General features: G+C 29.7%; 9 protein-coding genes across 9 annotated transcripts; 5 read left to right on the forward strand and 4 right to left on the reverse strand.

Moving 5' to 3' along the window:
- Positions 1 to 242: 242 nt before the first annotated feature.
- ELE39_002280 (uncharacterized protein) lies at positions 243 to 2510 on the reverse strand (the record flags this gene model as incomplete). The annotated part of the gene is made up of 1 exon (XM_067345130.1): positions 243 to 2510. The coding sequence occupies one exon, from the start codon at positions 2508 to 2510 to the stop codon at positions 243 to 245; it is 2268 nt and encodes a 755-aa protein (XP_067200666.1).
- Positions 2511 to 2898: 388 nt separating this feature from the next.
- Positions 2899 to 3837, reverse strand: ELE39_002281 (CS domain-containing protein; the record flags this gene model as incomplete). Its single annotated transcript, XM_067345131.1, has 6 exons — positions 2899 to 2985; positions 3055 to 3099; positions 3170 to 3270; positions 3380 to 3428; positions 3510 to 3700; positions 3801 to 3837. The coding sequence occupies 6 exons, from the start codon at positions 3835 to 3837 to the stop codon at positions 2899 to 2901; spliced, it is 510 nt and encodes a 169-aa protein (XP_067200667.1).
- Positions 3838 to 4068: 231 nt separating this feature from the next.
- Positions 4069 to 6216, forward strand: ELE39_002282 (uncharacterized protein; the record flags this gene model as incomplete). The annotated part of the gene is made up of 1 exon (XM_067345132.1): positions 4069 to 6216. One exon carries the CDS (start codon positions 4069 to 4071, stop codon positions 6214 to 6216), a length of 2148 nt encoding a protein of 715 aa, XP_067200668.1.
- Positions 6217 to 6604: 388 nt separating this feature from the next.
- Positions 6605 to 9109, forward strand: ELE39_002283 (uncharacterized protein; the record flags this gene model as incomplete). Its single annotated transcript, XM_067345133.1, has 1 exon — positions 6605 to 9109. The coding sequence occupies one exon, from the start codon at positions 6605 to 6607 to the stop codon at positions 9107 to 9109; it is 2505 nt and encodes an 834-aa protein (XP_067200669.1).
- Positions 9110 to 9526: 417 nt separating this feature from the next.
- ELE39_002284 (uncharacterized protein) lies at positions 9527 to 9865 on the forward strand (the record flags this gene model as incomplete). The annotated part of the gene is made up of 1 exon (XM_067345134.1): positions 9527 to 9865. One exon carries the CDS (start codon positions 9527 to 9529, stop codon positions 9863 to 9865), a length of 339 nt encoding a protein of 112 aa, XP_067200670.1.
- Positions 9866 to 9977: 112 nt separating this feature from the next.
- ELE39_002285 (ribosomal RPS7) lies at positions 9978 to 10580 on the reverse strand (the record flags this gene model as incomplete). Its single annotated transcript, XM_067345135.1, has 1 exon — positions 9978 to 10580. One exon carries the CDS (start codon positions 10578 to 10580, stop codon positions 9978 to 9980), a length of 603 nt encoding a protein of 200 aa, XP_067200671.1.
- Positions 10581 to 11555: 975 nt separating this feature from the next.
- Positions 11556 to 12375, forward strand: ELE39_002286 (uncharacterized protein; the record flags this gene model as incomplete). Its single annotated transcript, XM_067345136.1, has 2 exons — positions 11556 to 12140; positions 12202 to 12375. 2 exons carry the CDS (start codon positions 11556 to 11558, stop codon positions 12373 to 12375), a joined length of 759 nt encoding a protein of 252 aa, XP_067200672.1.
- A 211-nt stretch (positions 12376 to 12586) lies between these two features.
- Positions 12587 to 13513, reverse strand: ELE39_002287 (uncharacterized protein; the record flags this gene model as incomplete). Its single annotated transcript, XM_067345137.1, has 1 exon — positions 12587 to 13513. One exon carries the CDS (start codon positions 13511 to 13513, stop codon positions 12587 to 12589), a length of 927 nt encoding a protein of 308 aa, XP_067200673.1.
- A 507-nt stretch (positions 13514 to 14020) lies between these two features.
- ELE39_002289 (acetylcholinesterase secreted acetylcholinesterase of the alpha beta hydrolase superfamily) lies at positions 14021 to 16735 on the forward strand (the record flags this gene model as incomplete). Its single annotated transcript, XM_067345139.1, has 4 exons — positions 14021 to 15709; positions 15757 to 15892; positions 15950 to 16312; positions 16377 to 16735. 4 exons carry the CDS (start codon positions 14021 to 14023, stop codon positions 16733 to 16735), a joined length of 2547 nt encoding a protein of 848 aa, XP_067200675.1.
- Positions 16736 to 16905: the final 170 nt, after the last annotated feature.

Raw genomic sequence — 16905 nt, forward strand, 5'->3', positions numbered from 1 at the left:
TTATAGCTCTATTTTTTTTAATTATTTACTATATCAACATTTTTAAAAAAATAAACATATATACATATCAAAACATTGGTCTTAAATCTAAATTTTCAACCTATAATGTCTATTAATAAACTCCTATCTATGCAAATATGAAAATTTAATTGTGTGTATTTAAATGAATATTTTTAAATAGTTACAAATATGCATGCATGTAATTCTTGTGGATAATTACGTGCGGCGGGAAAATTCCAGAATTATGTTCTACTTTTTTTGATGAATTTGAGAATATTTTCCATACTTTGATCATCAGTGATATCACTTGAGCCATTAATATTGTGTTTGTTAAAATTTCTTTTGTTTTTGTTCTTTTTTGAAATCTTGGTATTACTGGAAACATTATTTGAAGATGATTCATCCAAGTTATTAAGAATATCAATTTTTTCGTCGATAATATTACTAAATAATTTTCTTGTTTTATCAATCTTTTCATTAACATTATTCCAGTCACCCTTCTTATTAAAGCTCTCAATTTTTAAACTTTTAAATATTTTAAAATTCTTGCTCATAAGTACATCTTTTCCACCCCCTTGTTCTTCATTAAGTAATTCTTCAACAATCATTTTTCTAAAAAGATTATCAGAAGCATAAAACATTGCAATAATGGCATAATTGCAAGTTCCTGATAGTACCATATTTAAAAAGTTTCCAAAATAGCTCTGAATCCACCTTTTTTTAAGAGATAGAGGAATGTTGCTAGTAGAAGAAATTATAGTTTCAATCATCCTAATTCCGAAAGGAACCTCAAGAATATCTTTGAGCATTATATTTTTGTGTTTGCTAATAAAATAAGTAATACCAGAAGTTAAAGGGTGAATTGTATCGGCTGGGAACTTTGATAATGAACTAATCATTAAACATCCTTGAGAAGTTATTTTCAATTTTTTCTCAATAAAATCAGCTTCCAATTGAGAAGTATTATCTTTTTCTATTATCAACTCACTCTTCTTCTTCTGAAATATTAAGCATGAAAATGTATATTGGTAGTCTTCACTTGAGTCTATTTCTATTGACTTCCATAACTTTTTAGTTAAATACTTGTATTCACTTTGTAACCTTCTACAATTATCTATTAGAGAAATTAATATATCTAAAAGCTCTTTCTTGCTTGTAATCTTTGAAAAATCTAGAGATTTCAGTATTGGAATAAACTCTTCACGCTTAATTCTATTGCTTTTTAATAGATTTAAAATAACATAATGTCCATAATCTGAATCCAATATGTCATTTAAAAATAGTTGATCATGTTTTTCCTTAAAGATTGTATGTGAATTAATCCAAATAGCTAAGAATTCGTATGGAATAACTTCCAATAATGCTTCTAATAATCGACTTTTTAAGTTAGAATTTATCCAATTTCCTGTTGAATTTGAAAGTAATCTTGAAATCTTTTCAGAATCCATATCGCCATTTTCATATTTAATAATGATATCTTCTTCAGTCTCCTGACCATTTGTAATAATAATTGTTAAAAATATATTAAATAACTTCGCTAATTCAGTATTATTTTGTGAATTTAATTCATTCAATGTTCTAATAAACAGTATTAAAGATGGTAATGCATAAGTATCTCCTATTATACCTTCAAAATCCTCTTTGAGAGATCTTAATAGTTGAGATGATAGCGATGAATCATCCATATTTGAAGAAAATACCAATTCTTTCAACTCTTTAATGCTACCACATTCATGTGTTTTATATTTATTTTGACTCTTTCCACTGAACTTTTGTTTATTAGCTTGATTCCTTTTTCCAACATTTTCTAATATATAGACCTCCATATTGTCCATACTCATAGTTACCTTTCCTGTAGTAATATTAATAACAGTCCTTCCTACGTGGCTTGCTGTAGAATTAGTTAATATTGAAATCCAACCCAAATTATCACCTATCTTTCTAACAAATTCCAAAATCTCTTTCAGTATTAAAGTTCTTTCTTCCTGAAAAATCTTCTTTTGCTTTAAAAAGCTTAATATTATGGCAGAACTTTCTAATGCTGTCTCTGTTACATGTGATCCATATAGGTCAAAGATGCTTTGTTCAACATGCTTTAATATACTTTTTAGAATAAATGTATAGTTAGAAATACAATACTTTAATCTTTTAAAGATTTTATTTTCCTCTATCATTTTACCTTTTTCACTCAATATATCAAAGTTTATTGAGTCTATTAATCTCTTAATACTTAATATATTAATACTAAGCATTAACTCAAAAATCTTACTGCACCTTTGATCGCTCATTAAAAAGATTTCAACATCTTTCTTCTTCATATCCTCAATAATTCTATCAACTAATACTTCACAACCTTGTTCATCATTCAATAAGTCACCTGTTAATATCATATCTTTGATTTTTTTATAATAGTTCAGAATTTCCATATAGTAATTCTCATCTTCCTGATTTACATTAGCATCTTTGATAGTCTCCTCTTTCTTTTCCTTGTTAGATTTTTCTTCCCCCATTTTCAATGATATTAACTAAAAATATAGAAGTCTTCTCCAAATTGATTTTAAATCCTTTAAAGTTAAATAAAATATTAATATTTAAGTTATCAATGGCTTCGTCAATGATATTACAGATAGAAATATATCTTTTAAGAAAAAAACATTTAATTAAGTATACTCAATACTGAACTCTCTTCCTATATAGCTATTTGAATTCCTTATTTTTTCTTTCTTTCTTGAATTCTTACAATCTTTTTTTGACAGTCATGAAAAAATATTTTTCAAAAGCCCGCCACATAGATTTAATAAAAATTACCAAACCGGTATGAGATACCGAAAAATAAAAATGAATAAAGATGAATAAAAATTTAAAAATACGCTTAAAAAAAAAAAAATTTAGAAAAGTCTAGTATTTCCTGATACCACCCATAAATTTTCGTGGATCTGGTATGTTTCCGTTAAACTCAGCATTTGAGAAATCGAATCCTGGATTCTGTTTACATAAGCAAAAATTTAAAATAATATAAATCATTTTGAATGAATTACTAGTTTTTCAACTTACCTCTCTTTGGAATCTTTCTAACATCATTTGCTTCTTCATATTTTCCTATTGTTGTTTTTGAATTAAATATATAATAGTTAAATAATTCATTAAAAAGAAAAGAAAAAGAACTTACAATATCAATAGGATTCAGAGAGCTCTCATCACTTTTAATGACTGATTTCCAAACTGATCCTTTTCTCATCTTTGATAGCTGTATAATAAGTTCGTTGTTTTCTGAGTAGGATAGAGTAACAGATAACAATAGGTAATGTTAGTAATTTAATAATAATTCAGTTATTCATTTTATATAACAGATTAAGAAGAGGAAACAAAGTCCACTTACCAATATACCATAGTGATTCCGAAGTATCAACTGTATCGAAGATAGCATCCTAAAAGTCAAAGATAAGTATTTACATCATTAAAAAAAAATCTCAAACACTTCTTCCTCTTTCTCAAACTTTTCAACTTACATCAAAAATTACATAATTGGTGGATTTATTCTGTATTGTGAGCCTATTGCACGTAATTTTAATATGCAAATCTTCTTTATTCACTTTGTTTGTGCATTTCATAACTTTTTCTTGATTAAAATACATATTTTCTGCTGTGAAGTATAAAATAACCTCATCCAAATTCTGCTCCCATGTATATTTTAATCTACCTATAACAGAAGAAAGTGAATTAGAGAATAAATTATTTTGGTTAATTTCAGTTTACACGTAAAATTTGCATGCCAAATATATTAGCCATTAGTAACTTACCAATATTATCAAAACAAGGAGCTCGTGTTGCTTTCATAATTCTGAAAAATATAAATCCTAATTATAGACTTTCCTACTGAATCTACTTCGAAATCTATTAACTAATAAAATGCTCAATAATAAATTCAATTATGTGGCTGTGTAAATTAATTTTGTAAAAATAATTGTGAGAACGTTTCCCGCCAAAACTTTGGTCATTACCAAGGTATAAAGGAAAATATAAATAAGAAAAATAAATAATATCAATAAAGGAGAAATATTTGAAAGGATGGATGATAACTCAAAGAAAGTGGACGATATTGAGGTCCTGGATTTATTAAGGAAGTCAAGAAATAGGGTATTAAAAGATTCTGACGAAAAAAAGAGTGTTGACAATGAATTGGAAAATGAAGATATGGATATAGACGAGGAGGAAGAAGAGGAAGAAGACGAAGAGGGAGAAGAAGAGGAAGAGGAGGAGGAAGAAGAAGAAGACGAAGAGGGAGAAGAAGAAGAAAAGTTAGAAATGACAAGTGACTCAGATTCTGCGCAGAGTGATGAAAGGCCAGAATTTGAACGTGAAGCAGAATTGGCAAAAGAGTATGAATACGAGGCTCAAGCTAAAAGAAAGTACGAGCTATTATACAAAAACAAGAAGAGTCCTTCAAACAAGCAGGACTCTGCATTAATGAAGTTACGTAATGCAAGACAGAGAAAAATTAAAGGAATGAGACTTACACCATCAGATGATGAAGAGGAGAGTGAGCAAGAGGAATATAATGGAAAAGAATCTGAAGAAAATGAGGATATTGATGATGAAGAAGAGGATGAAGATTATTACGAAGAATATGATGGTAAGCATAGAAGAAATGAAAGAATTAGTAAATCTAAAAGAAAAGCAAGACATTCAGAATCAGATTCTGAAGAATATGATGACGGTGATAATGATGAACAAGTTAAGTCCAAAGGACAGAAAAGATCCAGAAGAAGTTTCTCTGGCATTCAAGAAAGTAGTCTATTTGACGATGATAACCAAAGCCAAGAAAGAATGCTAAGAAGGTACGAAAAAGTACTTGAGTCCATTAACCTAAAGCTGATGAAGTCTGTACATTTAACAAAAGATAGAATAGAGTTCATGCTAGAGCATCCAAAATTTAATGAATACTTGTGTGGAAGCTATGTAAAAGTACCAATTATTAATCCATCTACAAATAGTGAAATTTTCTTAACATGCGAGGTTTTTGATTCTCATATCAGTGATCAAAATCAGTGTGTATTAACTTTACAGAGAGGAGGATCTAAGAAAGAGTGGGGAATTGAAAGTATTTCAAATAATATTTTCACAAATGAAGATTTACTTGAATGGAAGGCAATGATTAAAGAATTTTACTCTAATGATCCTGAGTATATATTATCACTGCCAAGGATACTACAAAAAAAAGCTAGGGATTTGAATAACTTTCAGTATGGAGATGATGATATTGCTCTTATTCTTGAGAGAAAGCAAAAGAAAGCGAGTAACAATTCTTTATCGGGCAAAACCCTAATTGAAACAAGAACTAACTTGCAGACACAAATTAAACAATTAGAAGCCCAACTTAAAAACATTGGATTGGACAATGTTGTTAGAAAATCCAAGCTTGCAAAAATTGATCAGTTACAACAAGAATTAGAACAAACCGTTACTCAAATTGAAAAGCTTAAATTACAAAAGGAAATGATACATCCTGACAAATCTCTAAGAATTACTTCATCTAGATATATTGGGGGAGTGCAGGGTAAAGGATCAGGTACTATGCCTACATTATATAATAAATCAAACGTAAATGAAAATATTAAGGATAGTAGAGTAATTCCAATTTCAAATACCAATAAGACTTGTAATTCTTTATATAAACTGATTTTTGAGCCAGTTTCTCCAAGAAACTATTTTAAAAGTACCCTTGGATTTGGCGCCAATTCTAATAATGACCACAATAATGCAAAGTTTCAATTACTATCATCAAATTCTAATCAAATCGCAGAAACTCATTTTGGAAGAAGAGAATGTAGACCTTCTGTTATGTGGGAGACAAAAAGAAATAAACCAAGTACAAGACAACCAAACAATAGCAAACTTGATTCTTCTGATATTCAAGAAATTTCAGCTATACCATTTTCCGAACAAAACAAAAAACCATCTGAGTGTTTTTCCATTCAAGGCACTGAAACTATAAAAAGCTTTGCTTTCGAAACAGAAGAAATCATTTCTGAATTTGAGGACTTCTGCTCGAAAGTTGACTTGAATCTTATCGCATCTGCCAGAAATAATTCTCCTGTTTGTGTTCCTCCCATATATAGCCTCTGGTACTCTTCAGAGTTCAGTGCCAAATCAAATAACAATAATGATCTAAACTCCAAATTCCAGGAACTTGTTAAGTTAGCAACTGGTGCTTAATCCTCTTCTCATTAATTAGAATATTTGTTTTTTATAATCTAAGTTAAATATACCTGACAATCTATTTATTATTATTTTACTGCTTTTGTTATTGCTTATTATACTTTTGGGCGGGGACTTCCAGATACCCCACAAAGTGTTACACAAAAGAAAATATGTTAATAAAATTGGTTAAAATAAAGAATAAGAGAAATTGTTACGAAGCTTTTAGTATTTTGAGAAAACTCTGCTTCTCGCTCTTAAAGATTAAAGTTATGGACTAGTAATGTTTTTTTAAGATAACAAGCGATCAGATGGGTAGAATCCCTAGAATATCAAAGAATTTGTTCAATAATAGGAATTGTATAAATCTCAATGAAGCAAGAGGTGGCCATAGGCTATAGAAAATATGTTAAATGAAGAATATTGGAAATCCAAGAAAAGCGATGAAGCTTTAGTTTTGGTTAAAAACGATGATCCCAAAGAATTGACAAGTATCTGTACTATATCCCCTTTTAAGCTTAAAGAAGAATGGCTGAACTACTTAGTGAAATTGGATGATTCTGAGAAACAAATTCTAACCGATCAAAATTGTAAACTGATTTGTGGATCTACAAAGGATTCAACTATAAAGATTTTTTGTGAGGAAAACGATGACGAGTTTTTGTCTTGTTTTAACATAGTAAATGTGAATACGCATGAGAAGGTTGAATACAATGTTAAAAGTATCTATAGCATTATTAAACAAGAAAGTATGGAAGAACTTAGATACAATCTTGAAGATTCTTCATTAGAATCACTTTATAAAGATATAATAATAGTAATTAACACTGAAAATAAATTATTATCCTGCAAGATTCCCTTGCATTATATATTGACTCAGTTTATAAGGAGTCGGGTTAGAAAGATTAGAGAAAGACTTGGAAACTATCAAAACTCCGATCTGAGTGTTTCAAATATAAGAAAGATTTTGTGGATATACCAAATAGAGAATATTAAAGAAACCAATATAATTTCTTGCTATAACGTAAATAATGTTTATCCTTATATACTACTAGTTTCCAAAGATGAAGAAAAAAATTTAACCGTTTACCTTTGCTTGATTTCACTAAATAAAGTGGAGTTTGAACTAAATATGGAGGGTGAAACAACTGGAAATCCTTTGAGTATAATATGCCACAACAGCTTTAGTTTAGAAAATTATGCATCTTATTTTGAGATTCTTGAGAATGGAATTGCATTCTATCCATTAAAGTCCAGTTATATTTGGGTAATTACTACAAAAAAAACAGCCGTTGAAAAAATAATTGAAAGCAATGATCATAGTCATGAATTAAGCATGGATAAGGATTTCTTTAACAATGACAATGAGGACTTAAAGATAGAAGATCTCTCAGAAAGCTCTAGTTGCTGTTTCTATTTATTTGAATCAAATAGGAGTGAAATAAAGCATAGAGGGAAGATGAAATGTACAAATTATAATATTGACTTTTTCAGGATCTTGAATTTAACATGTATAAATGAAGGAAAAGACCAACTAGGAATTAAAGAGTATATAATAAGAGCAGTTTCTTCCACAAAAAATCCGAATGGATTGTTTTGTTTTGATTTTAAGCTTAGAATAAACCCAAACCGCTTAGAAAGTGATAGGATGATTCTTTTATCTTTAATTTTCATGCCAATTTTGGAAAAAGAAGTTAACTACGTTAATGGAAATACAAAAAATTACTTAAATTATTCCTTTGGAAAGAATGATAGCAATAGTCTCAGTACAAGCAGAAATTACGAGGTTAGCTCACTTTCAAGAGGACATAATAACTTGAGAATAACTACTTTATGTGTGATACCGAACTATATCCTTTTACTATTTGGGAGAAATATAGAAAATGAGTTACGTGAAAACTTTCCTCTAATATTTTGTGGGCTCTCAAATGGTGAGTGGAGAACTTATAGTATAAAATCATCACTAAAGACAAAGAGGGGTGAGGTCCAAAACAAAATTAACCTAAGCACTGATGATATTGGATTTTTCGTACTTAAAGGAGTTCACTTGCTTAGAGGAGACGAATTTTCTATTAAGAATCAGCTTAACAACCAAAATTTAACTATTTCTCCTTCGTATTGGAGTTTTGATCGCAATATCAAAACATCGATACTATCAGTAGCAGCCTCAAATAGTATTGGCAATGTATTCCTTTGGTGCTTAGAGAAAGAAAGAAGACAGTTTCCATCAAAAAATTTATTCACAAAAAGAAAAGAACTAATTAGAGAGGGCGATTCAAACTTGGAAATAATATTAAAGGAAACTATTTCAAAGCCTAATAAAGTAAAAGGTGAGCAAGATAAAGAACAAATAAGAGTGATATCATCCAACAAAGTTTCAAAGAACAAAGATATTCTGAAAACTATGGACGAGCATATTAGAAGAATAGATGAAAGACTGAGGAAAGTTAAGATTCAAGAAGAAATAATCTCAGATGCCAAGAAACGCCAAGAGAAAGTGAGAATAAATAAGGAAAAGATGAAACCAAGAAGGAAACTAACTATAGAAGAAGCTTCAAATTTTGTTCCAGATTGCCTTAGCAGGTCAATTAGCCCCAGAAAAGGATGTAATTCCTGTAACTACTCAGATCCTGAGGAGAAGAAGCCATTTTTCTTTAAATCAAAATATGATAATTTTGATCATAAAAGATATAGAAGCTACTATAAGGATAATGATCACGAATATCTTTTCCAATTAAACAATTTTCTAAATATCGAGTGCATTTATAAGTCTGAATTATTCATAAAGTCTGGAAATAATAGAAGCAACCCACAAATTTTTGATGAAATCGTCAATTTTGACAGTCTCTTCTCTAAATGGTCAAAAAATGTCAGTGACAATATTCATTTTGATGAAATTTTAAATGGGTAATAGCCTCGTAACAAATTGAATTTTTTCCTTTTTTCGCTTTAGAACATTTTAAGTATGTAGATTTACATAAATAGCAATATTAATTTATTATTTAATTACTCAAAATAGCCATCTCTATTGTTAAAAGAATATTTCCTCACTTGTTGCATGCATGCAATAATGTAGTTAATGTGGACAGGTCAGGCGCCAAATGTTTATATTGTTGAAAGAAAATTTAACTATATTTTTGGATTAATGATTTATATTATTATGTTTTAGGTTTTGAGTTGAACTTCAAAAAAGAAAGTAAAGTATATTTTTTATAGAAGAATTTTTGAGTGTATATAGTTAAGATCATTATTTTTTTTGATTAGATAGACGCATTATATAAAGCATAATTTTTGATATCTAGGCTAAATTGAGTGATAATGTTCTGAAATGAGTAATACTGTGAGAACTGTGACAATAATAAACGAACAAGTAACTGAAGTATTATCAAATTTGAAAACAAATAAAATTTCAGAAAAGTTAGAGGATGTATCCACTAAAGTTAATGAATTATTAACAAACTATTTAGGTAAAGAAAACGATGAATCTAGTTTAAGTAGCCAAGATGAATATCAATTCCAAAGTGATGAAGAAATAAATGGTGACAAACGTTCGAGTACAAGCCACAAAAGCACTAGCTATGCCAAAAGCGTGAACGAATCAATTCTAGTAGAGCAGTCGGAAACATCTAGAGGTAAAAGGCATAAATTAGATACTAGTGATAAGTAGAATAAAACTAGTAATAATAAAATTATTAGTCTCCAAAGACTAAATTGACTATGTATGGAAGTGTTTTCCTTTTTCAGTAACTAAAATTCTAAAATACCAAGCTTCTTGATAATTAAGCTATAATTCCTAATCTACCTGGATAGTAGTTTGTAGCTGGGAAGGAGAATTCAGCTTCTTTGTTGGTAAGTCTCTTGTAAACCGCACCAAAAACATCAACCTTGTCGGCAATATCCTTATCCTTATCTTTAGGGTCAAGGATTACCTTTAATAAAGTGCTTCCGTCAACACGGTATCTAAGACGCTTTCCAACAATATCACTTGGTCCACAAATATCCTCCAACAATGCATCATGTACAGCAGTGAGAGTTCTTGATCTTGGTCTTGACTTGAAACCATATTTACGGTAGTTTCTTGGCAAGATGGATCTCTGACCAATCATAACGACTGGGCACTTGAGCTTCTTCTCTAATTCAGCAATGATACGTCCTTGAATCTTACGTACATATGCCATAAAAATTGCATATGGAACGAACACTGCAACTGCCTTTCTTGAACCACAATCGATCTCTTTTGCAGTTGAGAAAACTACTGATTGAACGATTGCCTTCAATTCCTCGTCATTGCTTGATGATTCGATGTCTTGGAAGCATCTTTCGACATCCTTTTCCAATTGGGTAAGTGGTGAATCGTTCTTCTTAATACACTTTCCTTTCATTGTTAGAGTATGTTATTAAACCAGCTACTCAACTACAAAAAAATCTTCTAAAGTTACAGCCTTTATTTAATCTTTGTAAAATAATTTTTTTTTTTATTTACCTGGTACTTTTTTAGGCGCTACTTTTGTTTCCTTCCTTTGCTTGTCTCAAGTTCCTTGTATTTTTTAAATTAGTTGGCGCCGTCTTTGCCAAACTGGGGACCGCACGCGCCATGCATGCACCCCGTTTATAATTTTTGTATGATATATTTTTCATGCATGCATGCATTAAAGATGCTTTAAAAATTGTAAAAATATTTGACAAGTGACAAGAAAATTTGATTAGTTTTACAATTTTAAATATTTCTAATTTCTATCCTAAAATCTATTTTAACTATAATCTGATTATTAGTTTTATAATTTGATCAATCTGCAGTTAGGAATTAATTCAGGTACCTTAATAGTACCCAACAAAAAAAATTGTTTAATTAAAATAAAACACAAAATACTGCTAGATATTAATAATCAGTATTATATTAAACTAGAAAAGTGACTTAATAATATTACGAATTTTTTTTTTTTTTTGGAGTTGCTAGAATATTTGAAAAATAAGAATTAGTTAATACTTTTCTCCACGTATATTGAAAAAATAAAAATACTTTAAAATCTTTAAAATAAAAACATTAATGAAAATGTACTTTTATATTATAAAATAAATTAATTACTTTTGAAATTTTGTTCTAAATTACTAACTTTTTTTTTGACATGCAAATTTTAAAATTATTGTGTGCGTGTGAATTTTTCTCAATACTAAAAGTTATTGGGCTATTTAAAATTACAAATTAACAAGAAAAAAATCAGAATAACAAGTAATTAATATTAATTGAATAAACCATAGTAATTTCTTATTATGGTTTATTTTGTGACAAATTAAAAAGAAAAAAAATTTTATTATTTTCTAATTGACAAATTGTTTTGAAGAAATAATAATTTAAAATGCATGCAAGAAACTTAAATAATACAAAGCTTGAAGAAATAACATACCTCCCAGAGAAAGAAGATATTCTAATTTGGCATTCAAAGAGTTTGGAAAATAAAGAAAAAAGTTATTTAGAACTATTACAATCTAGTAAACCCAAAAAGAGTTCCAGCCATAATTCAAAACTGCCAACAAAGTTTATTTCTTGCCAAGATAATGACAAACAAACAAGATTAGTCAATAAGTTTCATACAATGCCAGAAAACTCAAAAACTAGTGTTTTTGACCGTCTTCTAGATCCAAAGCTCTATACTGGAATGCATAAATACAGATTTGACAAAGATGGAAATGGTCTGGGAAAAGCAGGTAGAGAATATTTATATAGGGAGGATGGATATACTGAAAGCACAAAAAGAAAGCACGAAGTTGTCAGCTCCTCTATTAAGAGACATTCATATGCAAATATCTCCAGTAGCGACTTCTTACAAAAAGCCAAAGTCATTTGGCTTTATAAAAACGGGGATAAATACGATAAAGGAACAATTTATTATGTGAAGCCATATATCAGAAACATGACTCAATTACTTAATGAAATCAACAGGGTAAGTTCAACAGTAAATTCTTACTTTCTTAATATATTGAATTAATTTTCTGTCATTTCAGAATGTCAGACTTTTAGGCGGGCCAGTCAGAGTATTGTATGATCAGGGGCTAAAGCAAATTAATTGTGTGTCAGAAATTCTGGATGGAGCCAAATATTTGTGTACTTCTGGAGAACAGCCAACATCAATTGAAAAGTTGGACAAATTTTTAAGCTACTGGATCATTAATAAATGATTGTCTAATATCTTTTGTAGATAAAGGTACCTCATTTATATTCATATTTGGAACATATTTGAAATTTATAATTTACTTCAAGAAAAAATAATTAAAAACGTTACTATTATATTAATAGTGATAATAGGGAAATCAAATAGTTAGAAAATATTAATAGTAACATTGGCCTTGATTCCATTCTTGAGCTTTAAGTTGAATAATTATCGTATTGTCAACTACATCTCGTGCATAGATCTTGCCAGGCCTTATATGTAAAATTGGAGATGATCCCAGTATTCTTTTCGAAACCAGAAGAAATATTCGAACTTGCTGAAAAAACCAAAACATTCTGATCATCACTTGTATTATTTTTAATTACAGTATTTGGGGAAGTAATTGAAACAAGGGAATCTTTTAGTAAAGACAATAGTGAGAATAAATTAAAGCATGTATTTGCAAAACCGTATTGTTGATCTTTGTCTAAAACAAGTTCCCATAATTCAATACCTTCATTATTTATGTCTTCCTCTTGTATTCTATTCAATAGTTTACTTTTGAATTCCTGTAATATTTGTATATTTTGTGTATCATGAATATCTTCATCTTGAAGGGTTTTTGTTTCATTCAATTTTGAATTTTTAGTCTTACTATTTACAACTCTAACCCTCTTAACAGAGGGTTCACTATGGCTTCTTTGACTTAGCAAACCTTGCAATGTATTAAACCTAATATTATTAATTGGGAAAATGTTTACTGTATAATGATCATGAAACCACCCATTCCAATTCAACTTTACAAAATCATCATCACATTCAGTAGGAAAGATAGAATTATCCTCAGATATATCACCTTCCTGAGATTTTCTATTCATATATTTGTCTTTCCAGTTTTTTAATATCTTTCTCAGCAATGAACTTTGAGACTGTTTATATATTTTGTTGTATCTTTTTTCATTTATAAGTGCCTTAACTGATCCAAACTCACAAAGGAGTGAAAATGATCTGTAGTCACACTCACCAATGCTTTCAAACAACTCATCATCTTTCATCACATATTCTTCGTATTCTGATCTCTTTTGTGGGTCGCTTAAAAGGTCTTGGTTTTGCTCAATTGTTCTGGTTAAGTCTCTTATTTTTAAATGAATTGGCTCACCTTCCATTACTATTAACTTAAACTTTACTCAAATCATTTCACCATTTCCAAAATAATAAAAACTAAAAAAAAAGTAATTTCTGCTCAATTCCCAAGAATAAATTTACTCAATATTATTATTTTAATTAATTTTTTCAGTTCTATATACCGGTATTACCCACATTTCTGGCGCCATGCATGTAATTTGCATGGCAAATTTTGCATTTATGATTGCAAAATGGCTCATATTTTTAAAAAAATATGACTAAAATAGCAGATTAGTCTCGAAATTGGGTAAATTATAATAATAGGAAAAAAATGTAATAGAGTTGGAAAGGATGTAAAGATTCTTGGAGGAAAAAACTAAAATAGCTAGGATAGGAAGAAAGAATTAAATAATTCAAATAATGTCAGAATAAATCAATAATCAAGATAATATTTTCTGAATAATAAACAAAGCATACCTATTATGCAAACTCTTATACTCAAGAATATATGTGTATGAACAGTAAAAGTAAATAAGAGACCAATCAAAATGAAAAAAAATAATCATTTTAAAATAATAACAAATTTGTTGTTAATATTATTTTTATATAAGATTGAAGTTTTTGAATCCATTGAAATTGAAGGCATACAACTAATAGGAAGGAAAAATAACGGAATCACGTCATTCTATAATATCAGATATGGAGTAGCTAATCGCTTTCAACCACCCAAATTATTATCAATTACTGAAGCTGCAATCATGGACGAGGATAGAACATCCAAAATTCCAAAAAGCTATGATTTGTCAACAAACAAAGGTTCCTCATGCCCCCAAGACTGCTCAGATACTCAGCAAACAAGCCAAAAAACTTTTCTATGCAGAGGAACTGAGCCAGAAACTCAATCTGAAGCATGTTTAACTTTGAGTGTATTCACGACAACTACTCAAATTGAGGAAATATTGAGCCAGTTCTCTACTGTCACAAAACATGTATCTTCAAATAATACTCAAATTAATATGCTTTCAAATGTAAATAATACTCTCATGAACAATCTTAATAAGCAAAAATCAACAATATCTTCAATTGTACAAGCTAATACGTCACATTTAAAACCTGTATACGTTTTTATACACGGTGGATTATACTTATTTGGGTCTTCCAATTCTGAAACTAACTTTGGAGAAAGGCTTGCAGAATCTGGAGCTATTATTGTTACGATTAATTATAGACTTGGAATCCTTGGATGGCTGAGAGCAAAAAATCTTTCATCCGGAAATATGGGATTTCTTGACCAAAGAGTGGCTTTGGAGTGGATTCACAAATACATTTTATACTTTGGAGGTGATCCTACTCGGATTGTTCTGGCAGGACATAGTGCAGGAGCCAAATCAGTATTGTGTCATTCAGTTAGTGCAGAAAGCAATAAGTATTTCTCAGGAGTAATTATCCATTCTGGAGCTCTTTCTCAAAATGAAACAGCTCTTAAAGAAGCAGAAAGCATGGGTGAAATGGCAGAAAATCTTGCATCTGAAAAGTGCCTTGCAACCATATTAAGCTGTACAACCAGGCAATTATTAGAAATTCAAAAAGAGGTCAGAGCACAAATTGTAAGATCCAATCCATCCAAAGCTCTTCATTCTTGGTCCCCAATTGTGGATGGTATTATCATCAAGGATTCATGTAGAAATCTGGCACTATCTGGATCTATTCCTCAAAATATGAATGTAATCATCAGTACAACCAACTCGGAGGGGGTTCAGTTCTATAGGTCATTTATTGCCTATTTACCAGCAATTTCAAGAGGTCTTGCTACAAGTAACTTTGCTTTCAGGTACCTAGTTTCAAGAGTATTTGGACCAAAAGCAGGAGAAGCTATGAAAATATACAGCAATAACAACTTTGCAAATTCTGCCTCAGTAACTTCTGACAGTGAAAAATCTGATTATAATTATGACTTGCAAAACAATACCAATATCAGCAGTGGCAATTCCTCTTACATTAATAATGAAACAATATCCTCTCAACTTGAGATCCAAAAGGAGGCTAATGAAAGTATGATTGGATTCAAAGCTGATGATATTAAATATGGAGATAAAGAAAATAGCCAACTTGTCTCTAGCTCTGGATTTAATTTGTTCCAGGTTGGAAGAAATAGAGACGATGAAAAGTGGAATGGTATAATGGATGATCCCGTTGCTTTAGCATATGCAAGAATGATTGGTGACTTTATCTATAGTGTAAGTTTTTGTTTAGATAATATATATTCAAATCTATCTTCTTTTAGTGCCCAGCAAGAATGTTCATTAAAAAACTATCCCAGAACAATCCTAATGTATATGGCTACTTCGTTAATAGTGGTTTTAAATGGACAGAAGGATTAAAGAAAGGATATGAAGTTAATAATAGTTCTTTTATTTCAGGTAGGTTAACTATTTGATTCAAATTAAATTTTCATTTAACATAATATCTTTTCAAAGAAATATTCCAAGCTCCCAAGTTTTCATTGAGAAACACTCCAAAAGGAGTAGTATGCCAAAACGACGACGTTGCCTGTAAAACTTATGTATATGATTGTAGTGATACCAGATTAGTTTGCCACTTGGAAGATATGATTTGGTTATTCCAGACTTTTCCAAATAAACTGAATGATAATATTGATCGAACATTTGTTAACGAGCAGAGTCTGGCTACAACATTTTTCTCCCAATTAATTAAGAAATCTTTGGGAGAAGCTGAGGCCTTATCAAAGAAACAACAACAAATCTTCAGAAAGTCATCTTTCTCTGAACCGATTGATATTTCCTCGGATGTCAATTCTTGGAGCTCATTTTCTGATGGAGGTAAGTGAAATTGATGCTATTATTTTTTTTTGAAAAGACTTACAACATTGAATTTATTTTGTAGGTAAAATACTTCAGCTTAATGGTAACAAGACTGAATTAGTCTCTGATTTCAAATCAGAAGAATGTGAACTTTGGGAATGGAGAAATAATGACTTATCCATGACTTTCCACCAGCTGATTGACTCGAAGACAATTCCACAAACAAAGAATAATGTGGATAGTAGTACTTTCACAGGTGTCAGTAGAAATGATGAGAGTGAAAGTAGAAATCTTAACATTAATCTGTTAGATGATAATAATGAAAGTTCCGATAACAGCCTTCCAGATGATCAATTCAGTCAAATCTCAATCTTAACTCAAAATGATACGGATAAAGATACTTCGGAAAACTCCAATATAAATGGTAATGAGGAATTTTAATGATTATTATATTTATATATAAATATACATATATAGATTCTTAAACTCTTCAAAAAAAACGATCTATAATATAAGTAATAATCGTTCTTATGTTATTATCATTATTCTAGTATCTAATTTAGATTACTAAATAAGTCATTTTGAACAGATCAAAAATTCTATAGTTGGAT

Source organism: Cryptosporidium sp. chipmunk genotype I, assembly GCF_004936735.1.
Source record: "Cryptosporidium sp. chipmunk genotype I strain 37763 chromosome Unknown contig_25, whole genome shotgun sequence".
NCBI classification, from domain to species: domain Eukaryota; phylum Apicomplexa; class Conoidasida; order Eucoccidiorida; family Cryptosporidiidae; genus Cryptosporidium; species Cryptosporidium sp. chipmunk genotype I.